The 27,387-nt window shown below is 43.2% G+C and overlaps 2 protein-coding genes and 1 long non-coding RNA gene across 14 annotated transcripts in view; 1 reads left to right on the top strand and 2 right to left on the bottom strand.

The window, feature by feature from the left end:
* PHC1 (polyhomeotic homolog 1 (Drosophila)) overlaps positions 1–15,459 on the top strand; it is a 21,634-nt gene extending 6,175 nt beyond the window's left edge. For 3 of the 7 annotated variants that reach the window (XM_014547502.1, XM_014547501.1, XM_014547500.1), the window contains 10 exons: positions 171–326; positions 6,140–6,635; positions 8,268–9,046; positions 9,801–9,948; positions 10,411–10,622; positions 11,225–11,339; positions 12,319–12,427; positions 12,645–12,795; positions 13,193–13,424; positions 14,209–15,197. In XM_014547502.1, the coding sequence (XP_014402988.1) occupies positions 171–326; positions 6,140–6,635; positions 8,268–9,046; positions 9,801–9,948; positions 10,411–10,622; positions 11,225–11,339; positions 12,319–12,427; positions 12,645–12,795; positions 13,193–13,424; positions 14,209–14,363 (2,553 nt within the window). In that variant the 3' untranslated portion in view covers positions 14,364–15,197. Of the gene's footprint in view, positions 1–170; positions 327–6,139; positions 6,636–8,267; positions 9,047–9,800; positions 9,949–10,410; positions 10,623–11,224; positions 11,340–12,318; positions 12,428–12,644; positions 12,796–13,192; positions 13,425–14,208 lie in introns of all 7 variants that reach the window. The other 4 variants (XM_014547504.1, XM_014547503.1, XM_014547499.1 and 1 more) reach the window with 3 other exon arrangements.
* On the bottom strand, positions 15,384–27,387 carry M6PR (mannose-6-phosphate receptor (cation dependent)). Of its 6 annotated transcripts, none has more exons than XM_014547505.1 (9): positions 27,151–27,385; positions 23,261–23,436; positions 22,736–22,937; positions 21,249–21,415; positions 19,519–19,628; positions 19,120–19,250; positions 17,269–17,395; positions 16,587–16,705; positions 15,384–15,599 (listed from the first exon to the last, which is right to left on the bottom strand). In XM_014547505.1, exons 3-9 carry the CDS (start codon positions 22,912–22,914, stop codon positions 15,563–15,565), a joined length of 870 nt encoding a protein of 289 aa, XP_014402991.1. In that variant the 5' UTR covers positions 22,915–22,937; positions 23,261–23,436; positions 27,151–27,385; the 3' UTR covers positions 15,384–15,562. The 6 variants fall into 6 exon arrangements, with proteins under 6 accessions (XP_014402991.1, XP_014402992.1, XP_014402995.1 ...); XM_014547506.1 differs by having other exon boundaries at positions 23,261–23,433; XM_014547509.1 differs by lacking the exon at positions 17,269–17,395 and having other exon boundaries at positions 27,151–27,387.
* LOC106727761 lies at positions 16,762–17,095 on the bottom strand. The gene is made up of 2 exons (XR_001364004.1): positions 17,005–17,095; positions 16,762–16,903 (listed from the first exon to the last, which is right to left on the bottom strand). It is a non-coding gene; the product is annotated as an uncharacterized LOC106727761 (long non-coding RNA).

Here is a 27,387-nt window from a genome sequence, read left to right as displayed (position 1 = left end):
TCATCACGTGTGGAGAATAAGGGTCTCCTGGGTTGGTGTGGAAAGGGGCAGGACTTCACTGTTTCGTATCTTCTGTTTATTTTGTCTTGTGGTCCTTCCCTTCCGTTTCTTCTGTCTTTCTTCTTTTCCTCTTGTTCTCTTTCCTCTGCTCTTCCTCCTCTCCTTGCCAGCCACAGCTGGGAAACCTATTGCAGGTAAACCGGACCCTGGGCCGGAATGTGCCTCTAGCCTCCCAGCTCATCCTGATGCCTAACGGGGCAGTGGCTGCAGTCCAGCAGGAGGTGCCATCTGCTCAGTCTCCGGGAGTTCATGCAGATGCAGATCAGGTCAGTGGCAGCATTGACCTGTGGACGGGCACTGGGGAGGATGAAGGGAACGACCACAGACTAAGGCCCACCCTTCTGCCTCGTTACCACTTTTCAGGATTCTTTTTTTTTTTTTTTTTTTGCCTTTAATTTCTATAGAACTTGAATCCCTTACAACTTTTGAGTTATTTGAATTAGGAAGGAAAATAGATTTGACTGAAAATAGTCCTCTGGATCTGGGAAGTCTTATTTTTAACATAGGGTAGATTTCCTTAATATTTTTTTTTTTTTAGCCCTCGATGGCTCAGTTTATTCAGGAAGTCTTTAATTCTCTCTTCTTGCAGTACTGTCTCTGGAAGATGAGGGATGGTTGAGGGAATTCTGTTCCATAGATGTTAAGCTGACATGGCTGAGTTGCTGGCAGAATATTTGATTCCTTCTCTTTATGAGTTCCTGTAGGTCTCTCTGCTTCTGCTCACAGTGTAGTCCCAGTGAAATCTTTCTCACCATTGCTTCTCACTATACCTTATCTCCCTGCCCCCCAAATATATATATATAAAGTGTTAGTGTTGTATACATATTTTGAGCCGAATTTTTATCTTATGAATGGGATATACACTGGGCTCTCATAATATTTATTTTTATTTTAGTTTATCAGTTAGCAAGTAAATATTTAGTTTTCTATTGTTGTGCTCAGATGTATACTAGAAACTTAGGAGGGCTGAAAATAAATATGTGTCAAGTCTTTATAAAGAGCTTGGAGAACCAAGAAGTACAAAGGTAAATTGCTCTAACTTTGAGTGACACCAGTAGAGAAGAGTGGCTGCATTACTTCTCAGTGACTCTTGGTTTACTTGAGCAAATTTTTAGAGGATGGGTATGATTTGATTTGGAGTAAAAAGAAAACTGGAGACAGAATAGTAATGTGTAAAGGTATAATTTCACATATGTGACTATGAGTTGGGGTGAGTGGATTAAGAGGAGACAACATGCTTGATTGTAGAAAAGGTCATTGTTAGGGAGAAGTCTGAAAGCCAAGTAACTCCATAGGTAAGAGGGGTCATTGCTGGTTGTTGAATAGCTGATTAATAGGATAAGGCAAGTACTTTCGAAAGAATCACCTAGAAACATGTGCCTGGAGAAGAAAGAGAAATTAGGGAACCTACTAAGAAATGATTGGGGTCGCCCTAGCTGGTTTGGCTCAGTGGATAGAGCGTCGGTCTTCGGACTGAAGGGTCCCAGGTTCCATTCCGGTCAAGGGCCCATGCCCTGGTTTCGGGCTTGATCTCCAGTAGGGAGTGTGCAGGAGGCAGCCGATTGATGATTCTCTCATCATTGATGTTCTATCTCTCTCCCTCTCCCTTCCTCTCTGAAATCAATAAAAATATATTTTGAAAAAAGAAAAAGAAATGCTTGGGGTCATTTAGTAAGAAGGTAAGACCTTTGTTTTAGACTCTGGTAATAGCAGTAGGATCAGAGGATGAGGTTGAGGCTGCTTCCTATCCAGTGGTTTCATTTATCCATCTGCTTGTTGAGTGTCAACATGTGGAGGGACAGAGTAGTGGTTAAAAATGTGAATCTGATGTTTGGCTCAGATTCCAGCTTCATGATTTATTATGTAACCGTAGGCAAATGACCTAACATCTTTTGGCCAGTTTCTTCATATATAAAACATCTATGAAATTATAAAGTATCTACCTCAGGGTGTATTGTGGGGACTAAATGAGTTGATATGTATAAGTGTTTGAACAGTGTCTGGACATAATGAGTGTTAGTGCAAACTATCATTATTATATATCAGACATTCTTTAGCCATGAAGGCCCAAGAAAGTCATAATCCCTAGACTGATAGAGATTACAAATCACTGAAGCACCAGACATTGAATAAATAATCACCTGGATGGTTTGATAATTGCTTCATTAGGAAGTACTGAGTGCTCTGAAAGGGAGTTAATGTAGCCTTGGGAAGGCCTCCCTGAGAAGGTGACAGTTAAATTGGGTCTGTAGAAGTTGGTCAGGTGAAGACATTGAAGGAATGGTGAAGGCAGAGGAACCTCATGTCCAGAGATCCTAGGAGGGCAGGAGTATTATATATTTGAGGAATTGAAAGAAGACCTGTGTTCCTGGCGTTTGGCAAAGAGGAATGGAGATGATGCTGGAGATGGTCAGAGAAATCTCATCTTGCAGGACCTTGGGCCTGTGTTTAGAATTTGGAGCTTTATCTGAAAGGCAGTGGGAAGCTTTGGAAGGATTTTAAACATGGAAGTGACATGAGAGATTCGATTTTTGATTTTTTAAATTTTCAAGACTGTTGGCTCCTCTATGGAAGATAAGTGGAAATGGCGTAAGTGAATATGGGGAGAGCAACACCCATCATAGGTGGTAGTTGTTGAGATGGACAAAAATGAATAGATTTGCGAAAAACTTAAGAGGTTATTAAAAAAGGAGAACTCATTCAGTGGTAGAGAGTTGATGGAGATGCCTGAGATGAGCTATGGCACTGCAGAGAGATGGCTGGTAGTGATATTTATGAGATGAATGTTGGAGAAGTGGATTTGGGGTGAAGTTCACTTTTGGATATGCTGGCTTAGAAGTGCTTGCTACACAGAAGAAGATACTGGATCAGCAGTTTTTTATGTGGTGCCTGAGCTCTGAGTTGGAGGTAAACATTCAAGAGTAGTAAGCATATAGATGATAATTGAAATCAAGGGAGTGTTTGAAATTTCTTAAGGATATGGTATGGATTGAGAAGAGAAAAGCCTTTCAGGTGGAGCCCTGAGGGTTAGGATGAGCCCTTAGAAAAGAGAGCAGTTCGAGGTTGAGTAAAGGGTGATGGCTGGCAAAGGGGAGTAGGGAAGAGTGACTGACAGAAAGACAAGAAAATCTGGATTGTGTGTCATGAAGACAAAGGATCAAAATGGAACAAGAGTGGCAAGAGTCCTTCATCAAGTGCAGTAGAGATGGCAAGAAAGATGGAGTCACCGACATGGATGAGAGCTATTTCATTGGAGTCATGGCGTGAGGCAAATGACTGGATAGTGGGAATAGTTCAGTGAATGTAAACAGTTAAGAGTTTAGCAGTAGCCCGGCTGGTGTGGCTCAGTGGTTGAGCATCGACCTATAAACCAGGAGGTCACGGTTCAATTCCTGATCAGGGCACATGCCTGGGTTGTGGGCTCAATCCCCAGTGTGGGGCGTGCAGGAGGCAGCCGATTGATGATTCTCATCATTGGTATTTCTCTCTCTCTCTCCCTCTCCCTTCCTTTCTGAAATCAATAAAAAATATCTTTAAAGAAAAAAAAGAGTTTAGCAGTAACAGGAAAGAGGATGAAACTGGGGGCGGGGAAGTGAGGTTCCAGGATGCTGGTGGAAGGGAGCCAATAGAGGAGAAATTGAAGAGACAGGAGAGAATTGATTATATAAGCTTCTTGAAAAGTAGGAAGGATAGAAGGAGAGAAGGGAAAAGTAAGTGATGGGTGCTTATGCAGCTGAACGTATAGATTTGGTGGTGGAACTGATGAAGCATCATGCTCATATAATGGTTTTATTGTTTCCACAGGGGTGGGTGAGAGGGGAAAGAGGAAGTGGTTCTCATGTATAGGTAAAGTAGCAATGTTTTAAGTAGCCATTATGGAAAGGAAGCTGACTAGAAAAAAACTGCCAGATAATAAGTGCCCCAGCACCCAATCCTGATGATTCTTGTAAACCATTCTCTAAAGCTATCATCTCTTCTTCTTTGCTCCTATTGCCTGAATCCAGGTTCTTTTCATTTTTCACCTGAATTACTGTACTAGTTTTCTAATTGGCTTCTTGACTTCAGCCTTTCTCTACTTCTAATCCTCTTCCACATTACTGTCAGAACAAGTTTTCTTAGAAAATATATGTTGTTACTAGCATTTTAAATTGTACCTCTGATATGCAGAATTTGATCAATCATAATCCTTGGCTCATGACATTCTCTCATTAATGGTCCATTCATGGTGCACTTTTATATATTTACTCAGTAAGTTTTAAAATACAATAAGCAATCCCAATTTCATCTACTGCCTGCCTCTACCCAGGGTGAGGACATTCTGATTCCTACTAGTAAATTCATCCTTCCGTTGTGTCTCTTTTTATATGGTTTTATTGTATTTACATATAATAAAGACATTTTTATAATGGAAAATTTTAAACATATAAAAAATAGGAATCTCTACGTACTTACCATCTAGCTTCAACATTGATGAATACATGGCCAATATTTTTAGGCCTTTCTCACACACACACACACACACACACACACACACACACACACTCGGGGTGGGCAAAAGTAGGTCAGTAATAACAATAAATAATATAACAAATAAATAATACAAGAATAAACTTTTTTATACTCATAACTGTAAACCTACTTTTGCCCACCCCTGTATATAAAAATAAAAAATAGAATATATAAAAAATACATATTTTATTTTAAAGGTATTTGTGCTCTTCTCAATCCATAAAATGCTGTATGCAGTCTTTGAGAATGCTTTCTTAATAGCTTATTGTCATGATCCATCCATATTGTTGTATGTCATTGTACTTTATTAATTTTGATTTCTATATAATAGTCCATTGTGTGAATATATTATAGTTCATTTATTTTCTCTTCTGATAATGGCCATTTGGGTTGTTCTAGGCACTTGTTACTATGAATGGTGCTGTTGTGAACGTTTTTATACATGCCTCCAGTTGTACACAGCAAGGGTTTCTCTTTAGGAATTCCTGGGGTGTAGGATGTGTGAATGTTCATTTTAGGATATGATGCCAAACTGTTTTCCAAAGTTGTTGTACTGATTTCATTTCCATTTCCATCAGCAATGTTTAAAAGAATGGTTTCAACTGTAGATTTGATCATGTTTATTCTGGTTAATATTCTCCAATAGCTTCCTGTCATCAATTAGGTACTCATCATTCCTTCTCTCTATTCATATTTTGGAGTACTTACTATGTGTCAGGAACTGTGCTAGGTGCTGGGAATACAACAATGAAGACGATAGATACACGTTCTGTTTCCAAACTGAAGTTCAGACTCTCCTTATTTTAACACACCAAGCCCTTCATGATCCGGCACCTTTCTACCCCACTACCCTCAGCCTACCTTCCTGGTTTCATTTCTTGCCACTCCCTCTAACTCACTCCAAACATAAAGGAAATATTCATAATTTCCAAAAATGCTATTCTTTTTCTTGGCTCAGTGGTCTTGCAAATGTTACCTATATCTTCAAACCCTCACCTTCACTATTACCGATTGCGCCTCAGGTCAAGCATCACCTGTGTTAGGAAGCCCTCCGTAATCTTTGTATTCTGAGTTAATCTTCCCATTCTGGGCTCCCACAGCACTGTGTGCATACCTGTGCATAGTGTCATATTGTTATTGGTGATTTTCTTGTCTTTTCTAGTAGAAAGTACTCATTAATAGCAGGGATTGTGTCTTTCATCTCTGCATTCCCAGCACCCAGTGTAATACCTGAAGCATAGTAGGTATTTCGTAGATATTAAATGAATGAATGAATGAATGAATGGAAAGAAAAGGGAAAATCTGAGACACTTTGAAGGAATAAATGACTGTACTTGGTGATACATTTAATACTGAATAAAGGAGACTGAAAATAAAATTTGATATAAGAGTTTTTCCCTGGGTGACTGGAAGGCCTTTAATGTATATAATTGGGAAATTGAGCATACAAGTTGAGGTGGGCTGTGGAGTATCTGCAGCGATCCTTGCTGCTTCTGAATCTGTCACTGAAATCTTTGACCCTAGTGCCTCTTGTTCACCTTTTCTCAGTCTTGTTCTTCTTATCTTTCAGGTGCAGAACTTGGCAGTGAGGAACCAACAGGCCTCAGCCCAAGGCCCTCAAATGCAAGGCTCTACTCAGAAGGCCATTCCTCCTGGAGCATCCCCTGTCTCTAGCCTCTCCCAGGGTTCCAGCCAGGCCCTAGCTGTGGCTCAGGCTTCCCCTGGGGCCTCAGGCCAGTCCCTCAACCTTAGTCAAGCTGGTGGAGGCAGTGGAAATAGCATCCCAGGGTCCATGGGTCCAGGTGGAAGTGGCCAGGCACCTGGAGGCTTGGGTCAGTTGCCTACCTCAGGAATGGGGGGTGGTGGGAGCTGTCCCAGGAAGGGCACAGGAGTGGTGCAGCCCTTGCCTGCAGCCCAAACAGTGACTGTGAGTCAGGGCAGCCAGACAGAGGCAGAAAGTGCGGCAGCTAAGAAGGCAGAAGCGGATGGGACTGGTCAGCAGAACGTGGGCATGAACCTGACACGGACAGCTACACCTGCTCCCAGCCAGACCCTTATTAGCTCAGGTAAACGGTCACTTCTCATGTCATTATTCTCAGAACCGCTTGAAAGCTCAGAATACATTTCTTTCTTTGCCTTTTTCTTGCTTCTTGTCACATCACCCTTGATCATATTAGTTCAGGGAGGCAGGAGGACAGGTAACAGATCTTTTCTGTTTCCACCAGGCAGCAATCATTTTACAAGTTGCCTTAGACCCTGAGTTCTTTAGTTTACTTACTCTACCTATTCATTTACCCAGTTCTTATTCAATTGCGTACTATGTTCTAGGAGGGCTAGAGTTACATCTTTGAAAAATAGATCCCCTGTCTTCATGGAGCTTAGAATCTAGCATAAAGGATGAATACTCTCCTCATCAGTGTTTGATGGTGGTTAGGTGGCCCAATGTAGAGCAGAGGTGACATAAGTGTCCTAGGGCACTTAGGACTAGCAAATAGAGCCCTGGTTTAATTTAGTCAACTTGTGCCTGGCTGTTGTGGCTCAGTGTTTGAGCATTGACCTATGAACCAGGAGATCACAGTTCCATTCCAAGTCAAGGCACATGCTCAGGTGGTGGGCTGGATCCCCAGTGTGGGGCATGCAGGAGGTAGCTGATCCATGGTTCTCTCTCATCATTGATGTTTCGATCTCTCTCCTTTTCTCTCTAAAGTAAAAAAAAAATACACACACACACACACACACACACAGTCATCTTGTGATCATCTGTGTCAATGATAAGGGTGAAGAAGAATAAATAATATAACAACCCAAATAGTTTATACTTGCTTTCAGACTTTGGTTAGATATAGTTAGGTATGTATACCTTACTTGGTAATGTTTTTCTTTTTACTTGGTAATGTTTAGTTTTACCTTCATTTTACCTTCCTTGTTTCTAGCACTTTAGTTGTTGCTACATATGGATAATTTATTTACAAAAGTTAATTATCAGTTGTAGTGCTAATAACTTAGTATTTACATACTATAGCAGGTCTGTTTCCAGAGTGCTTTCATAACAAATATGTTTTCTGGACAATCTGGTAGGCGTATGAGGGGGGGAGTGAGGTTGTCAACTCATTTATAGTGGTGGAAACTGGGTAAAGTCAGAACCTTCGGCTGCTGACTCTGAGACTTCTCATGGTGGGGACCTAAATTGATGAGTCTTAAAAATTAACATTCATGGGAAGGTGTTGGTATATTTACCTCCATGGACATTTATTCTTTCAGTGACTGTTAAGTGTTTCTAATGTGCTGGATTAGAGGGATGTAAAAATGAATAAAACATGGACTCAGCCTTGAGGAACTCAGAGTCCAATCACATAGAAGATGGGCCAACTTACTTGACTGAGTTCAAAGTAACAGGATTTAAGTATAGCAAAGAAAATAAAAGTTAGACACATGTAAGAAATTACTGGAGGTCATTAAATGATTGAACAAGGGAGTTCTTCTCTTGAGATCTTTAAGATTAGAGACAGTAATATCTGATAATGTCTGACTCAGGAAAGAGAATGAATGAGGTGATCTCTTAGGACCTTCTAGGTTAGATTTCCATCCATTGTGTGATTCCAAAACTGGGTACAGTTTGGAAAGGCGATATTTACTTCCCATAATGATGATTATTTTCTACTTTTCTTTTTGTTCCATTCTGGGCGTGGTTCCTATAGCCACCTACACACAGATCCAGCCCCATTCCCTGATTCAGCAACAGCAACAGATCCACCTCCAGCAGAAACAAGTGGTGATCCAACAGCAGATTGCCATCCACCACCAGCAACAGTTCCAGCACCGTCAATCGCAGCTACTCCACACAGCCACACACCTCCAGTTGGCCCAGCAGCAGCAGCAGCAACAGCAGCAGCAGCAGCAGCAGCAAGCCACAACTCTCTCTGCCCCTCAGCCACCACAGGTCCCACCTACTCAGCAGGTCCCACCTTCCCAGTCCCAGCAGCAAGCCCAAACCCTGGTTGTTCAACCCATGCTTCAGTCTTCACCCTTGTCCCTCCCACCTGACCCAACTCCCAAGCCACCCATCCCTCTCCAATCCAAACCACCTATAGCACCGATCAAGCCTCCTCAGTTAGGACCTGCTAAGATGTCAGCTTCCCAGCAACCACCACCCCATATCCCTGTGCAAGTTGTGGGCACCCGACAGCCAGGTACAGCCCAGGCACAGGCTTTGGGGTTGGCACAGCTGGCAGCTGCTGTGCCGGCTTCCCGGGGGATGCCAGGTACAATGCAGCCTGGTCAGGCCCATTTGGCCTCTTCGCCACCATCATCCCAGGCTCCTGGTGCACTGCAGGAGTGCCCTTCCACATTGACCTCTGGGATGACCCTTGCTCCTGTGCAGGGGACAGCACATGTAGTAAAGGGTGGGGCTACCGCCTCCTCACCTGTTGTAGCCCAGGTCCCTGCTGCCTTCTACATGCAGTCTGTGCACCTGCCGGTGAGTGACGTCTGATGGTTTTGAGAGTGCTGTCACTCTCTTTTTTTAATTAAAAAAAAACTGATTGATTGACTTCAGAGAGATAGAGAGGGATATGTTGCTACACTTATTTATGCATTCATTGGTTGATTCTTCTATGTGCCCTGACCGGGGATTGAACCCACAACCTTGGTGTGTCAGGTTGACACTCTAACCTACTGAGCAACCCAGCCAGCGGGGGCACTGTCACTCTTAAGAGTGGACCTGTGGCTGAGTAGAATTAGAGCTTAACCTAGTAGGGGAATGAAGAGTTTAGAAGGTATTTATTTGTTCCTTTGTGAGAGAGATTAATGGAAACTTAAGATACTGGTATTCTTTTTGTAAGAGAGAGCGATGTTAATGTATATAATATCCGAACTTCATACTCCTAAATCTGCTACTGAAGTCATTCTGGGTTTTTGGATCTGTACTGGGTTCGATCAAGATAGCTGTAACCACCTAAATAATCTTTAGAAAACAACAGTTCTTAGTTGGGCCATAATGAATCCAGGGTCTCAAGGTCTATGTCAGGACTAATGAACGTTGCATTTTCTTTTGTCCTGAGGTGGAAGTTACACTTCTTGGGAATGACCAGGAATTTTAATGTACCGTGAGAAATATACAAATTGGGGAATCTGGAACTAAGGAAACTTTATCTGAAAATATGGAGTATTTATGGTTCCTTATCTTCCTTTACTTATAACTCTTGATTTCTTTTCTGTTCTTTTCTTTATAGGGCAAGCCCCAGACATTGGGTGTGAAACGCAAGGCTGAGTCTGAGGAGGAAAGAGATGATGTCTCCACATTGGGTTCAATGCTTCCTGCCAAGGCATCTCCGGTAGCAGAGAGCCCAAAGGCCATGGAGGAGAAGAGCAGTTTTGGAGGTGAGAGACTGACTTCTGCAGTGCTGTTGGAGTACACAGAGATTAACGTTCTGAGTGAGTGAGCTAACAGATAAGTCTGGTTCTGTAGAGTATGGGTCTGCACTTGGTGGACAGATGAATAGATTGAAAAAAACAGAATCCAGGGTGAATGAGCAAAGGTGAACATGCAGCCCGGCTGGTGTGGCTCAGTGGTTGAGCATGGACCCATGAACCAGGAGTCAGGGTTTGAATCCTGGTCAGGGCACATGCCAATGTTGCCGCTCGATCCCCAGTATGGGGCATGCAAAAGGCAGCTGATCGATGATTTTCATCATTGATGTTTCTACCCCTCTCTCCTCCCTTCCTCTCTCTGAAAAAAAAAAGGTGACCATGTATTATTGTGGAAGATTAGGCTGGCTTGGCTAATAGATGGGTCAGTTACATTATCCCATATCTATTCCTTAATTTGTGTTTATTTTCCAGAGAAAGTTGAATCAGTGACCAATGTGAATGCTAATACCCCAAACAGTGAACTAATATCCTTGGCTCCTGCCCCATCAGCACCACCTCCTACACTAGCCATGGTGTCCAGACAGATGGGCGACTCAAAACCCCCACAGGCCATTGTGAAGCCCCAGATTCTCACCCACATCATTGAAGGCTTCGTTATCCAGGAAGGAGCAGAACCTTTCCCGGTGAGGGCAGGGCTGGAAGATGGGGCTTTCAAGTGGGGACTTGGACTGACTGTTGTCTTTTCAAATGCCACTAAATCAGAAGGCTCAGAACTAGTTAGTTACTAGAGAATGGTTCAGTTCTGCTGTTCATTTGGTGAGTTGTAAAAGGAAGGGGAAAAGAATAATATGTGGACCAGAAAATGAAAGTTTTGGGAAGAAGAGAAGAAAAGGGAGGAGGTGACCTTGAAAGCTGTAATATTTTGTTAGACAAACTAGGTTTGGTTTATAATGAAGAAAATTGTGGTAGAAAGTTAATGGACTATTCTAAGTACCACGAGTTGCAAAACTAGAACATAGGTATCCTGACTCCTAGTGCATTCCCTCAACTTAGGAAGGAAAAGGACAAAACAGGAAGCCAGGGTAAGACTCTGTTCTCCAGTGTTTGTCTGAAGAAAGCCTGTTAGAGCCTCTTGATTCCCATATTGAAAATGATTCTCTCTGAACCAGACTTGACCATTAGCTTAGAAATCCAGGCAAAGACTTAATGGTGAGAAACGCTGGGAAAGCTATGGAGAAGCAGAAAGGAATTAGGCTAACTTAACTGTGACCTTCTTCTGGGACAGGTGGGTTGTTCTCAGTTACTGAAAGAGTCTGAGAAGCCTCTACAGACTGGCCTCCTGACAGGGCTGAATGAGAACCAGTCATGTGGCCCCTTGGGAGGGGACAGCCCATCTGCTGGTAAGTATTTACTTAGAGACCCGTCTGGGGAAGGAGGCTCATGCAGATGTGTTTGAAGACTCAGTATAAAGTAGTAATCATCAATTTAAAGTGGGACTTATATAATGTCCATCCAGACACAGATACTATATCACATACTAGAATATGTAGAATCACACAAAAGGAATTCCACAGGATTAGGGAGATTTTTATCAGGCTAAAGTAAGCTGTTAAATTATCTTATATAATAAAAGGCTAATATGCAAATTGACCAAACGGTGGAATGACCGGTCGCTATGATGTGCACTGACCACCAGGGGGCACATGCTCAATGCAAGAGCTGCCCCCTGGTGGTCAGTGCACTCCACAGAGGGAGCACCGCTCAGCCAGAAGCCGGGCTCATAGCTGGTGAGCGCAGCGGTGGTGGTGGGACCTTTCCCACCTCCATGGCAGTCGGACATTCCCTGAGGGCTCCCGGACTGCGAGAGGGCGCAGGCCGGGCTGAGGGACCCCCCCATACTCTGAGTGCACGAATTTTGTGCACCGGGCCTCTAGTTTACTATAAGGGTATATTTTTTCAAAAGATAATCTAAATAAAATAGGATATTTCTAAATCTCCAGTTCTCTTTAGGTTTTATAATCTATATTAAAGACTCTTATTTACATTTCCTTTCTGCTTTTGGGAACTTTGTGGGGGAGGGATATCTTTCTAGGCATTAGTAATTAGTTCCTCTCTCCTGTTCAGAAATGCAGTCTTGGCTGAAATCTGAGTGTGAATTGGGATAAAATTTGTAATCAAAATAGAAATAGTCTAGCTTAAGGATAGGAAGACTAAAATGAACATGCCTTTATGATTCTGGAATTCGAACTTTATGTTTTAGGGTGGTGTAGGTCTTTGGGGGCAAATTCTGAGAGTAATTAGAGTCCAGTTCTGAGCCTACTGATGGTTTGAGCAGCAGCAGAAACCCATGCAGCTTTCGAGTGATGCCTTATTTTTCAGAGCTAGATAAGAAGGCGAATCTCCTGAAGTGCGAATACTGTGGGAAGTACGCCCCTGCAGACCAGTTTCGAGGCTCCAAGAGATTCTGCTCCATGACTTGTGCCAAGAGGTACTGGAGGCATCCCCTCCTCATCTTCAGCAGTGGTTTTTTCATCTAATATTACAGCCCTTCCCTAGGATCATCAATCTCACAGCTGATACTTGAGTGTCTCCTTTGCTTTCATAGTCTTCCCCAAATCAGCTCTTAAAATACCAGTTCACAAGCTTAGGGTAACAAGGTAGTTTTCTGTAGCACCTTTGATCTCCTACATGTGCCTGATCTGTAGGTATAATGTGAGCTGTAGCCACCAGTTTCGGCTGAAGAGGAAAAAAATGAAAGAGTTTCAAGAAGCCAATTATGCTCGTGTTCGTCGGCGTGGACCCCGCCGCAGCTCCTCTGACATCGCCCGTGCCAAGATCCAGGGCAAGCGACACCGGGTGAGCTGCTGTCCCAGTGCCACCTTTAAAATGGGCCTAAACAGTGTGAGATCAGAACTCTGGTTTTGCATTGATTGCCTTACTCCAGATTCCAAGATCCTGACTTTTTCTTCCTCCTCTGATTACTGGTTTATACATCCATTAATCCTTACATTACGTTTGAGTAGGGAAAATCTAGATCATTGGTAGAAGGGGAGAATCAAGAGTTGATAGTTTATACTTGAAAGGCACTTGAAAGTAGACAGGTGACTGGACATTTACAAATGAAGTACAAATTACCTCACTTGTGGTAAGATTCAGTTTTCCTCCATGCCTGATATGAACCCAAACCCAGGGGGGTTGGGGAGGGCAGAGGAAACTTATTCATGACCTCACTGTTTTTGGGTTTTCTTTATAGGGTCAAGAGGACTCTAGCCGGGGTTCAGATAATTCCAGTTATGATGAAGCACTCTCTCCAACATCTCCTGGGCCTTTATCAGTGAGAGTGGGGCATGGAGATCGAGACCTGGGGAACCCCAATACAGCTCCACCTACCCCAGAATTACACGGCATCAACCCTGTGTTCCTGTCCAGCAATCCCAGCCGTTGGAGTGTGGAGGAGGTGTATGAGTTTATCGCTTCTCTACAAGGTACTGAGGGCCTATCCAAAAGAACTCAGGTCACATACATACTTAGTTTTCCTGAGCTCTTTACACAGGCCTTGAGAACAGGGAACACAACTTTTAAGCAGTAGAGGCTTGAAGGCTGTACTTTTTTTGATATTTATTCAAGTTACTTGCCCACAGGCTCGTCTACTAATTCCATCTGGATTGTCATCCTGTTATGTCAGCAATTTCAATGTATTTCATCTCCTATGATTCAGCTTTCTTACCATTAATTTTTGGATAAAGTACATTTTTATGTGATTGTGACACCTACCATGGATAGACTTTTTCAGTGGAGAGGGGGATTAGAAAATAAGGGGCCATTATTGCCCCATTCTCTTCAAAGCAGGAATGTTTATGAGCTATTCTTGACAAAGAGATGGTTTTCTTCAGAAATCACCCTGCCCTTCTTGCTATTTGTCTGAGTTCTGTGCTCTTAAACAAGTGTCACAAAGGCTCATTTGAACTTTTCTTGCCAGTGTAAAAGAAAACATTTTTGTTCCCACCCTTTCTCCCTCCTAAGGCTATTTGAATGAGGTTATTTCTCTGGTTGGAACTTAGTTCCTCCATGATCTTGGCTTTCTTTTAAATAGCCAGTTGCCGATTTCCTTTTCTTCCAAAGCTTATCATCTCAAATCTTCATATTACTGAATTTAGGACACGTACTTTGGGATTAACCATTGCTACGTTTGCATGTTTTTCATCGAGTTTCCCCCTCCTATGTGGTGCTACCTTATACTTTCTCATACATATTTCCATTTTCTTCTAGGCTGTCAAGAGATTGCAGAGGAGTTTCGTTCCCAGGAGATTGATGGACAGGCCCTTTTATTACTTAAAGAGGAACATCTTATGAGTGCCATGAACATCAAGCTGGGCCCAGCCCTTAAGATCTGCGCCAAGATCAACGTTCTCAAGGAGACCTAAGGTGGCCTTCTTGCACAAAGCAGCCTAAGGCAGACACTCCCCACTGTCCAGGCTATAACCTGCCTGGTGCCCGCAGACTTTACAGGGAATAAATAACTTTTCCAATTAAATAAATCTGTGGAGGGGATTTCTAAGACAGGGAAAGAATGTGCAAGAATTGGTTGCTGGTGCTACATGGTGGAGCTTGGACATTTTCTCTGGGTTCTACTTTATTTTCTAAAATCTTTACAGTTCTTACCATTTTCACCTGCCCTAATCCAATCTTTATAAAAATGAACTCTATAGAGAACTAGTACTGCTCAGCCTTTTTCTGGAGTGGGGTAGCCAGGGTCTTAGTTCTCCAAGAAGATATAGTATGGCAAGGCAAGGAAATGGGTGGAAGGTAGGTGCACCTCCCCAATGGGAGGAGGAGGGTTCTTCTAGCTTGACACAAGCGGTAAAATCCAGTACTCCCTCTGGATTGTCGGATTGTAGCTACGGCCCAGTTTTGTCATCATCCACTCCCTTACTATTGAACATTTTCTCCTCCATCCATGGCAGGCTCACCAGCTAGTGTAGGCACTTGGCTGGCATCATTCTGATTTGCTGCAGGGACTAAGTGTTTGGCACACGTGTGGCTGTTGTCATTCTTCCTGTATCCCCCCTACTCCCTTCCAATTTATCTGATGTCTTCTACCTTTTTAGTTCCAACTCTGCTGTGTCCTATAGCTTTATAAAACAGGAGTGTGTGGAGCTGAGGTCAGGAGGATAAATGCCTGCCTTAGGCACTATTCCTTATACAACAAAAATATTCAATATTTTTTTTCCTCTTCAGTAAAAGGATAAAAATTGGTCTCAGTTGTCTCTTACTCTAATCCAGTGTCTTTAGTTTCTACCTTCTTTCACACAAATGACTAGGCCAATATGTTTTTTTTTTTTTTAATCTTTCGTTTTTGTACAAAAATGTTAGGGTTTTTTTTTTTTTTTCATTTTTAAAACACTAGAGTGTGGGGAGGGGTGCGAACAAATAACAAAAAGATGTTTTTTGTAACATTATTTTCCCTGTTTATAAAGAAAAAAGTCATTCCAACAGTATTTAAAAGTCCAAGGATGAAATAATTTCATTTTCTCCTCTAAGGCTATAAAAGGCCCCTGCCTGTTGATTCCATCCTCTGGTGCCCCATGGAGCCAAGTTACTCTTCAATGGCACAGGTTCACTATTAAATAAAGATCAGGCCAGGTTTCTGGGCACATGGCCTAAACAGAAAGGTGGAGAGCATTAAAAACTCCCCACAGAAATGTGGGCAAGAAGATACTTCCCTGAGCCAGAAGCAGGGACAGGCGTAGTAGAATCCCATGCCTAGAGCAGAGAATGCAGAGCCCTAGATGTCCTGCTTCTACCTCCATTCCCTTTCCAGAAGATTGAAAAAATAAAGTCAAAATGACAAGCCTGTGAAGAAAGTGCTACCTGTTTAGAAACACTGGTAAGAAAGGCTTTGCCAACTTTTACTCCAAGTGGGAGAGATCACTTTTAGTTTCCCTGTTTAACGACCAGACCTGTGGGTTAGGCATTTTGGCGACATGTGGACGAGTAACTGCGAGACCACAACCGAGGGCCAATTCCAGCTACAAAGTTACTAAAATGCCAATGAATGATGTGATGGTACCTTATACTCCTCTAACTGGGAAATTTCACTTTTTCCCATCCTAACCCCACAGGTGGGAGAAGCAGGTCTACCACATCCCCAGGTTCAGACCAAATGACTACTTGGACTACAACCAAGTATTGACTGCAAAGTAGTTCCAAGCAGCAAGAACTTACATGCAAATTCTCATGGAGACTGAGCATGAAAGCAATCAAACCTTGTATAAATAATGTTTCTTTCCCTTTTTTTAATTAAAGAATTCCAGTGTCTCAAAAACTTGTGAAAATGCGTTTGAAAAGGCCAGCAAATCTGCCACATGCTTTTGCTCATAACTAGTCCTACATGTACCTTCCTATACCAAGACATAGTGCCTTTTGTCACAGGCCTTATTACAGTACCTCTCTAGAGGGAAAAACAAAAATAGGGAACAAAGGGAAGGCATTTCTATAGTGAGAAAAGGATGTAAACCAAAAGCAAACTGAAAGCAAGAGCAACATTTAGGGTGAGATGAGAGGCTGCAATAGACTGCTTAAGAAATCTGGCTGAGTATGCTTTGGTTTGGGGGGCTGAAGAAGCTGGGCATATAAAGTGCATTCACATTGGTAGTAAATGATCATCCCTTTCTTCTGAATCCTCCCCCAGCTGATCATCCCCCACACCACGATATGTAGCAGGCACATTTCGGGGTTTAGAACGGCACACAAAGTCACAACCATCCTGTAGGGAAAGAAACAAAGGAAGAAAATGGTCATTTGGAATAACCAACTTTAGGGTAAGGCAAAGTATATTTATGGTCTAAGGATGTGGCAAGCACTAGTTTTCTCCAGGTATAATGAAGAGAAACCCTCAAAGCAACAAGGATCAGCCTAAATTGAATGTGGAGGAAATAGAAAAATTCTAATTAGGTCTCACCTTCTTCCTATCTAGGCAGGTATAATGAAGAGAAACCCTCAAAGCAACAAGGATCAGCCTAAATTGAATGTGGAGGAAATAGAAAAATTCTAATTAGGTCTCACCTTCCTATCTAGGCCCCTGAACAGCTATATCAGATTCTTAAATCTAAGCAACAGTGTTGCTCTTCCAGCCAAGTCTTCGCAAGGCCAGACAGTAAGAGGCTATACTACTTAGTACTAGGGGCAACCAATTGACTTGCTGGGCCCTTTTGTGGTTTTAGCATCCAAGTCCTGTGTCTCAGGAAACCTCAGTCTGGGCAAACCAGGTGGTTGGTCACTCAACCTTGTATGCAGGCTACAGGCCCGGCCAGCTGCCCTGTTACTTACTGCTACCAGGTTGCCAACATCCTGCCAGAAGGCTAAGTGGGGAAACTGCTCCATTCCCTTGGCTCCCACCACCAATCGCTGGTATAGGAACCCCCCGATGATATAGACAGCAACCAGTGATGCAAACCTGTTGAAGAAAGAGCTATACTTAAAAACCAAGAAATAGTAAAACTCAGGTACTAAGGATAATCTCTGTTCTCATTGTTAGCTGTTTCGTAGGCTGTGTTTTGTAAAAAGAAGGGGGGAAAGGTAGTGAAATTAAATGAAAAGGGGCTAGGTAGCTTCCCTAGAAAACCAATTAGAGCACTATCAGTCTGAGAAAAGCAAACTGCTCACAAAAAAAAATGACTGACTTCTGCCAACAGTCACTCTTGGATACATGATTCTGTCTGTCTAAAAGTTCTAATAATCTAATGCAGCAATTTTTAACCATCTCATGGAACACATAGCTATTACTAAAATTCTGCAGCACACCAGAAAATGTATTTTTTGCAAATCTGACAAAAAAAAAAGGGGTATAATTTTGATTCATTCACACCAGAGGACTAATGCTGTGTTTGCTGTTTCATTTTTAAAAAAACTTAAAAATAATTTTCTAAAAATCCTCACTGAGGATACATTTAAAGAAAAAACTGATTTAGAGAGAGGAAGAAAAGGGAGAGAGAAACATCAATCAGTTGCCTCCTGACCGGGGATCAAACCTCCAACCTAGGTATTTGCCCTGACCAGGAATTGAACCCACCACCTTTCAGTGTATAGGATGATACTCCAACCAACTGAGCCACACTGGCCAGAGCTAAAAAAACCTGATTTTAGAGAAAGAGGAAGGGAGAGGGAAAGAAAAAGAGAGAAACATTGATGGTTGCCTCCTCTATGCACCCCTTCAGGGATGGAACCTGAAACCTGGGCATGTGCCCTGACCGGGTTTGGGAATGACCTTTTGGTGCACAGGACGATGTTCCAAGCAACGGAGCCACATCAGATAGGGTGGCTGTCATCATTTAAAAAAAATATATTTTTTTAAATTGATTTCAGGGAAGAAGGGAGTGGGGGAGATAGAAACATTACGATGAGAGAGAATCACTGATCAGCTGCCTCCTGCATACCTCCTACTGGGGATCCAGCCTGAAAGGCATACCAGTATACCCTGACAGGGAGTCGAATCATGACCTCCTGGTTCATAGGTCAATGCTCCACTAGTGAGCCACCCCGCTGGGCTGTTGTCTTTTTTTTATTTGATAATCTAAGGGAAAAGAGGTCAGTGCCCTTGATTAGTCAGGTATTGCATGTTTTAAAAATTCTTGTGGCACACAAGTGTATCACATGGCACACTGGCTGAAAACTGCTATTCTAATGGATAGTATTAAAAACTGTCCAGCCCTCCAGTAGGAAAAAAAAAAAGCACCTTCAAATGTGAATATTTATTGGGGACAAAACAAATCTCATTTTTAAAAACTTGAATAGTCAGAGGTTAATGAGGATTTTCTCACAAAGTTCTTCATCCTCCAATTATCTCTCTCCCTCTCCCTCTCTGAGACACACACACACACACACACACACACACACACACACACACACCTTATGCCCATACGCATCCAAGAAATTATGAGTTAAAAAAAAAGGGAGCCCTGGCTGGTGCGGCTCAGTTGGAGTGTCGTCCCAGTCAGGGCACATACCCAAGTTGTGGGTTTGATCCCCGGGAATGGGGCTTGTGTGGGAGGCAATCGATCGATGTTTCTCTTTTTCTTCCCCTCTCTCTAAAAATCATTAAAAACATATACTCAGGTGAGGATTTAAAAAAAAGAAAAAAGGGAAAGGCTTGGACTGATAAGGGAAAAAAAGAGTACTTACGTGACAAGTAAGATAGAACCCACACTGAGGTGGGAGACCTCTGGGGAACAGGCCAGGCTACTCTCCATCTCAAAGAGGTAGAAACAATCTTGGACTTTGCCTCGCTCCTCAGATACAGGGATAAAATTGTCCTGATGATGAAAGGACAAAACACATTTAAAATGTTTTGACTCCATCTATATAAAGAAAAAAACCCCACTAAACTCCAAAACATTTGTTTTCCTGGTCCAATAGCCTATTTTCCATGTATGTTGAAGATGGGTATCTAGATACAGGGAAGAACTGAACCTCGAGTTTTCCCTAATCCATCCCAAAGTATCCTGTACCCTCTGGAAAGTCTCTCCCACCTCAGGTCAGTCCTTTTCTCTCTTTAGGCTCATATGCCCCAGGGCGCCTCACCGCTAGGGTGTGTCGATTGCAGGAGATCATCACCACTGCACGACGCTGCTCCTTGCCACAGTGATTGTCATATTCATCACCCCCTTTATAGATCAGCATAATCCAATTACCTGAGGAGGGACAAGGAAAATGGAGCTTTGGGGGTGGGGGAAAAGTAGAGGCAGACCTGGATACTGTGGTAAGATGGAATTGGGACATTCAGACAAATTGGTTTTAATTAAAATAACCCTCATCAGTATGAACTCTGTATACTGGAAATGCCAAGCTAAAACTTGGCTTTATGTTCCCTTGCTTTGACAACTAAGAATCAAATATTCATACAAGAATCTTAATTTTCACCTTAGCCAGTTTGGCTCAGTGGATAGAGCATCGGCTGTGGACTGAAGGGTCCCAGGTTCAATTCCGGCCAAGGGCACATGCCTGGGTTGCAGGCTCGATCCCCAGTAGGGGGTGTGCAGGAGGCAGCCGATCAGTGATTCTCTCATCATTGATGTTTCTATCTCTCTCCCTTCCTCTCTGAAATCAACAAAAATGTAAAAAAAAAATTTAAAAAAAAATCTTAATTTTCCACATTAGAGGTAGGCTCCTGATAGTGCAAAACTAATTGTGATTCATTCCTTAACAATGGTGCACATTTGCTGACCACCTGCTAACATCAAAGGAAGCGGCCCCTTACAATTAGTGGGTGGCGGAGAAAGCCTAAGATTTGTGGTGGAGAAAGCCTAAGATTTAAATTAGCCACAGATTAGTTCAAAGTGGATGTTTTTTAAGATTGGGAGGCATTTCTTCTTCTTCTTTTTTTTCCCCCAGTATTTACTGTGTTCAAATTTCTTTTGCAAAATATTTGATTCAAAAAGTCATGTGAGCTCAATAAGGTAAGGATTCTGCTTCCAATTTTGCATATATGAAAACAGTAAAAAAAGGTGAAAAGATTTCTCAGTCACTAAAGTCAATATGATACGAGTCAAAACCTAGTCTTTTTTGTCATTTATGTTATTTGGCAAATAGCACTGGGGGGTAATTTATCTGCTTAAGGCAGGGGTGGGGAACACCTGGCTTGAGGGCTGCATAAGGGCAGGGAAATCGTTTGGTCTGGTCCCACCAAGGCTTTAGGGGTGAGTTAATTAAATGTTTGACCAAATATAGGAGGCTAACTTTTAAATTGATAATGGCCTGCAAATGATATTATAAATATCCAAATGGCCCTTGGCAGAAAAAAGGTTCCCCCACCCCTACCTTAAGGGAAAGAATTAGATTATAGGTGCTCATGTAATCTTTTCCAGCAATAAGACTTTGACTTTTGAGAAATGTTATCACCATCATTATCACAAGTTGGTGGAGAAATTTTTGTAGACTGGTTGGCAAAACTTGATCTCTTATAACTTAACTGGCAAAGTTTGATTAATCTGATGAGAAAAGGTCGTGGTTGATATTTTCAAGCCTAGCATGAAATACGCATTAAGTATTAAAAGGACTCCAGGCTATATAATTCCACTAAATTCTTCTTTTTTTGCATAAGCTTTTCCCTAACTTTAAAACAAACACATAAATGTCCTGAGCCCTGGCTCCAGAGGAGCTGAGCTGTGGGACTAGGTATCCTGTGGTTTATAGTCTGAGGTATGCTGAACCACACATACCATATGATATTCTGAAGAGACGGGGAGGGACATACAGGATTGCCTGAGAGACTGATTTGGGATCAATTAATCAGTCAACAGTGAGAGTCTTACTTCCATTGAAGATGTGGGTCTCGTTGATTCTCCCCACCACTGTCTCCTTCCCGTTACTTTTGTTGATCTGCACCAGGCCTGCCCCGGAGGAGTGGTTACCAGCTTCCCTGCACACCCTGAATCTGTACATATACGTGTCTTGCCCCTGGCCCACAGTGCTCTCAAAGCTGTCAGGAAGGAAGGAGAAAGAAGAAGAGAAGAGTTACTAGCTATGAGCCCCTCTTCCTTTTACCCCCCAACCTCTGACCCCCCAAAAGGTACATTCAATTTATCTGATGTCATGGCTAAATGTAATAGTGAATATTTGCTGAATCATGAGACAACAATGACCCTGACAGTCTTCCTCCATATTCACCAGAAGAATGATGAATAGAGATAAAACAGCCACAGTACCTAAGACTTGGCATTATCTACTTTAATGTCTCATCAATTAGGACAGTCCATCCTAATTGTTGATGATGACTGATTAAAATACGCCACCCAGACAGTTAGATATTCCTAGAGTATCTCTGCTCTAGACTATGCTAAAGTGTTAGCTACCATTTCCCTGTGAATAAGGGTCTATGTTCTTGGGATACTCCCTTGTTCCTTAAAGGTCATCTTCAGATTTATATACCTGAAGATTCTTGACACTGATGATGATGTGTATAGGCATAAATATGCTTATCTGATACTTCTAAAGTCCTATTTCATGAAAGCATTTAATAATGCTTTTTAAATTCCTACAAGCTGGTCTCTTGGATCCAGCCTTAGAAGCACTACTCTTCTGCATTAGAGAAATGCACAATGCTACTAAAAACTGGGTGAGAATTTGTTCTGTATCATAAAAGCAAGCATGACAGCACCAGCTATCCCAGATAAAGATAGAGAGGAGGTTATTATACATGTATCCCCTCCATATTCAATAGTAATGCCAAAATAAAATCAGTAAGAATTGAAAAAGATTCTTTTAAAAAAGCCCTTCTTTGCCCTGGTTGGTGTTTCTCAGTGGTTAGAGCACTGACTCACACACTGAAAGGTCTTGGGTTCGATTCCCCGTCAAGGACACATACCTAAGTTGCAGGTTCGACCCCCAACTCCCTTCAGGGCATGCGTGCATCAGGGTACTTGCATCAGGGCACTTGCGGGAGGCAACCAATCGACGTGTCTCTCACATCGATGTTGCTTTCTCTCTCTCCACTCCCTCCCTTCAATTCTCTACAATTCAATGGAAAAAATATACTGGGGTGAGGATAACAACAAAAAGCCCTTCTCTGGTGAGTATCACCTCTAACCACCTCCCTCCAAGAGCCCCTGGGGCCCGGGGTACTGCAGGTGGGGTGGGGTGGGGGAGGTTGGGGTCTGTTGGGTCCTGGGGTCCGGATCTGGGGACTATCTGAAGTTGGAGAGCTGGGTCTGTGCAGGTGGGAGTACCAGAGGTTGTCTGGAGAGGCGAGGTGGAAAAACAATTATTTTCTCTAGCTCTTTAAGGTTCTTCTCATTTTTACCTTTTGTTAAACAGTGGTGTCATCCTCTTCAGTACAGCCAACTCTCTCTCTGATTCTCTGCCCTTTTCTCCTACCAGGTCGCAGGTTTTTTCTTCTGCCTGCCAGGATTCTCTTACCGTGATGGCCAGGAGCAGCAGCAGCAGTAGTCCAGTCCCCCAGCAGCTGTAGAAGGGGGACATCCTTTTGGGAGAAAGTGTATATGCTGGGAGAAGGGGGGAGGATCAGAAGAGAAGGGAAAGAGATAAAGTATATGAATGTGTACTAAATGAAAGGTATTTTTTAAAACCTTTTCATCTTCCACCTATCACCTCATATTTTACAATAGCCGGTTTTCTTCATTATTGTGAATTTGGTTTTGTTTCTTGTATCTGCCTATTTCAAACTTTTAGCTATCATCCAAGTTATTATTTTCCTGTCTCCTAATATTCTGAATTGGATTTTTAGGTCTCTAGGCTTCTTCCCTCCCCTCCTCGTCCCCCCCAAACTTATTTTGAAAGTCTCTTTCTAGCTGACACCATTGCTCACCTGTTGTCCTTCCTGTGCCCCTTCAGGACAGGGACACAATGTACATTCAGCAAAGAGGACAGTGCTGGCCTTGATGAAGAGTTACTGTCTACAGGCTGTTGTTGATAATTTCTGCAAGGTGTGCTTAAAAAAGAATATCTCAACTTCCAAAGCAGTTTACCAACTCCTCAGTTCTACTGGGAAAAAAGACACATATTTTGTTCTAGAAACTGTCAGAAGGACCAACCAAGGTACAGAATACTTAGGTACTACCAATGAATGATATTTCGATTATGTAGAAAGTGTAAGAGTCTTTGACATATGCAACAAATAGATTTTAATAGCTCTTTGCCAAAAGCAACTGCATCAGGAAGCTCGTATATATAACCTTCAGTCTAATTCAGTCAGAAAGGAAAAAGAATTCTGATAGCCTGAGTAGAGACATCTTGCCTCTTTACTGTTCGGTGAAGTTAGATTGCGGTATCTCAGTTAAAGTTTAATACTTTAAACTGTGCAGTTTCACTATACCAGCCATGCAAGATTTAATCTTTAACAAAAGAATATGCTCCTGGCAGGATCAAACAAGTTTTGCTGGCCACATATTTAAAGGGAAGAGGTTGAGGCCAGAGGGATGGGGGCTCTGCCTGGAACTTGCCATAAACACAGAAAATGAACAGCTGAGAAGTATGTGCAGGGGCTAGAGTTCATAAATATTACTTAAACCAGTGCCCTCCCTAAGATAACACTGAAATTATAATCTGACACTTGATAGGGTCTGTAACACTCAAATTACACTTTGACACTTGAAAGGGTCTGTTTGAAAGCTATGAAGAAAGATATAAAAGAAAGAGACTCAGTACTTTGGGCCCTGTCTTATACTGATACCAGAGGCTCAGTGCACAACATTCATGCACAGGGTTGGGGGGGAGGGTCCCCTCAGCCCGGCCTGCTCCCTGCTAAGCTGGCAGGCGGACATCCCCCGAGGGGTCCTCAGCGCTGTCGTGGAGGCAGGAGAGGCCCCCGCCACCACCGCTGCGCTCGCCAGCCATGAGCCCAGCTTCTGGCTGAGCAGCGCTCCCCCTGTGGGAGCACACTGACCACCAGGGGGCAGCTCCTGCATTGAGCATCAGCCCCCTGGTGGTCAGTGCGCATCATAGTGACCGGTAATTCGGTATTAAGGGTCGCTTAGGCTTTTATGTATATAGATACGAAGAAAATTCATTAGGTCAAAATGAGTAGTTTGAAGAAGTCTTCCAAAACTCAACCTAAGCTATACAAGTCACAAATTTCAAGAGTTTCTAGATTTCCGGTAAGTACAGTTATCTTTCTACACTCCAAATTCCTGACAATCCTTGGGGGTCGACAAGTCACTTTATAATTTAGTAAATCAATTGACTTGTTTCTTGTACTGCTCTACAATAGAAACATGAGGCTCTGTTTCCCAAACTCATTTTATCTATCTTCATACCTAGGACACACTGATTTACTCTTGTAAAAAAGACTTCACTCTGGTATCATTAATGACCCTTTAGGCCACTGCTATTTGTTAATTTCATAACAGTATCATTAATTTTTCTGATACAAAGATTTAATTCTTTCAAGTCTTTCTCATTTATAATAAAATGCTTCCAATATTACAAGTCTGGACTTTGGTTCCAATACTCTTTAAAGTCCTCTAATTCTTTTCCATGCTTGCCCACTACCTTCATTGCATTTTTAGAATAAAAATCTTGAAAATAGGCAGAATTTAAGGTGTACCAATAAATTTAAAGATAGGAAAATGGAAGCTCTGAGCCCTGGATGAATTTTCTCCACTCCCCTGGACAAGTTTACACTTGACCTACTGTTTCCCATACTCCACTAGGACCACAAATGCATGGAAAGTTGTCTCCCTGACTTTGTGTGCTCCAAACATTAATTCACCACCGTGATATTAATAAGGGGTTTCCACAGACTATTTATAGCCAGCCATAAAGACCGAGGGTCCCATAAACGCATTGACGGCACTAACAGGAAACAGTTGGAGTGCTTGCCTTCTGCCAGGCACTGTTTGAAGCACTTCACATACATTAATTAATCCTTACAAAAGCCCTATGCAGTAAATACAATTACTGTCCCTATTTTACAGATGAGACGACAGAGACAGTAGAGTGAACCAGGTAAGTCTGCTTTCACATCAGTTTTTGTGTGGGATCAGAGAAGGCAGCCAAAGCTTTGCTTTCTTTTTGACAAAGCAAGAAGAGGAACGGGAAGGGGTAGTGACGCCTCACACAGTTCACTGTACAGGAGGTGGAATAAAGAACTCAGACCTCCAACTCCTACCTTCCCTAAATTAACTCATTGCTCAACACCCAACATGACCGGCTGAGTTACTAAAGAGAAACAAAAGATATCTTTTATTAGATTGATTTAGCATGCCATTTTCCTTATATTCTCTAAAGACCTAATTTAAAGTTTCAACATTCTAGGCTTGCAAGATTTTTCTTCTCAGGACCCAGTTTTTCTAGAGGGATGTTCAAACAGAAAGCTGTGTTCTTTGGCCTCAAAGTCAGTTCCTCATCTGTTAACGGTTGATGACTTCTTTCCCCAGATGAGAACAAGGAAAGGATGACAGCCCAACCACCCTGCAGTCAGCACTAGCTGAGTTGAACGGGCTTTCACTTGTTTATTGGTTCAAAAAGTTAGGATGAGAATCAATTTACATCCTTCTCCCTCTTCGCTTGAGGTTTGACTATATGCTGGGCTGAGCTGCTTCTCTCTGATTCCGTGACATGTGCTGAGTGCCTCATCGCGATTATGTTCCTTAATCTTCACAACCCAGAAAAGTAGATATAACGTCTCCCATTTTAAAAATGAGGAAACTGATGCTTTACAGAGGTTAAGTTCCTTGCCCCTAGGTTATTTACAAGTATTACATACGTTCGAAGTTACTGGGGTAATTTGGGCGGTTCACGGCATAAAGGCAGTTGCTGGAAATTTCCTGATAAACACGGGGGTGCAAAAAGGTATGAGGAAGAGTATGACATCCAAGGGCCAAGCGGCCCCCCTTTAATGCGCTACAATTAGATCCTCAAGGTGCCGGTGTGTCTGGGTATTTGGGAAACGTGGGCAGGGCTGCAGATTTTTGAAAAGTTCCCGTCCGTTTTCTCATTACATGACAGCTCTACCTGGGCATGCCAAACAGTTCTTCATCAGGGGGATGATCAAGAACCAAACCAGGAATTGGGGAGCAGTTCGTTCCCATCACGGAGTCTCTGTAACCATTCTCTTCCTCACCCAGGACCAGCCATGAGTTCCATTTTCTCAATGACATTTCCACTGCCGTCTCCCTGACTCATTGCTCATGTCCACACCCGTCCTTCCCGTCTGTCCCCTGCACCCTCCGCTTTCAGAGGAGCAGCCCAGTGAGCGAAAAGGGCCCGTGCCGAAGAGCCCGAGTACGAGCAGCTCTGTGTCTCAGGGCAGAGGCTCGCGGCACAGAGAAACGCAAGCACCCTCCCCGGCCTGGCTCCCCTTCCCCGCACCGCACACGCATCCCCGCTCAGACTTCTCCCAGGGGCCTGGGAATCCTAGTTTCCCCAACTTTCCAACTGCCGAGGGCCAATGCTACTACTCTACCCCCTCACCATGCAGGCCGAGATTCCGGCAACTCCTCCAGCGCACTCCACACCGAGGGACTTTCCTTTCCCCGCCTCCCAAACACACGGACCTTCCCTCCATGGTCGTGGGGGGTCCTTTCCCATCGCTCCCTTCCGACTCCGCGACTCCTGCCCTCTCGCCGACGCCTCGACGCTGCTCCAGGGCTCCTTAGCTGTATTTGGGGCTAGAACCCTGGGCAAGGGAGACCTGGTGGTCCCGGCCCCTGTCACACGACGCCGAGATGTGAGCGCTCACCGACCCCTCATACTCACGTGTCGTGGGCAAAGGGAGTGGCCAAAGTTCAGACTCCCAAGGGGAGTCCCTGCCTGGGGCTGGGAGACAGGGCCAGCGAGGGGCCAGCCGCAGACCCCGGTCCCAGGGACCTTGTCACCGCCAGCGTTCCCCACGGGGCCTCGCGGTGCTCCACTCCGGGAACCGGAAACAGGAAGCGCAGAGCGGTAGCTGGGCAACTGCTCCTCCCACTAGACCCCGCGGCTGGTGACCACGGA

This window comes from Myotis brandtii, unplaced genomic scaffold (assembly GCF_000412655.1).
Source record: "Myotis brandtii unplaced genomic scaffold, ASM41265v1 scaffold476, whole genome shotgun sequence".
In the NCBI taxonomy this organism is placed as follows: Eukaryota; Metazoa; Chordata; class Mammalia; order Chiroptera; family Vespertilionidae; genus Myotis; species Myotis brandtii.
This window is presented reverse-complemented; position numbering and strand designations above follow the sequence as displayed.

Coding starts and splice junctions, on each gene's coding strand:
- M6PR (XM_014547507.1), bottom strand. CDS start 22,914: ATGTCCCCCTTCTACAGCTGCTGGGGGACTGGACTACTGCTGCTGCTG. Junction 21,416..22,735: donor ACACCACTGTTTAACAAAAG/GTAAAAATGAGA, acceptor CCTTCCTGACAG/CTTTGAGAGCACTGTGGGCC. Junction 17,396..19,119: donor GGTTCTATCTTACTTGTCAC/GTAAGTACTCTT, acceptor TTTCTTCAACAG/GTTTGCATCACTGGTTGCTG.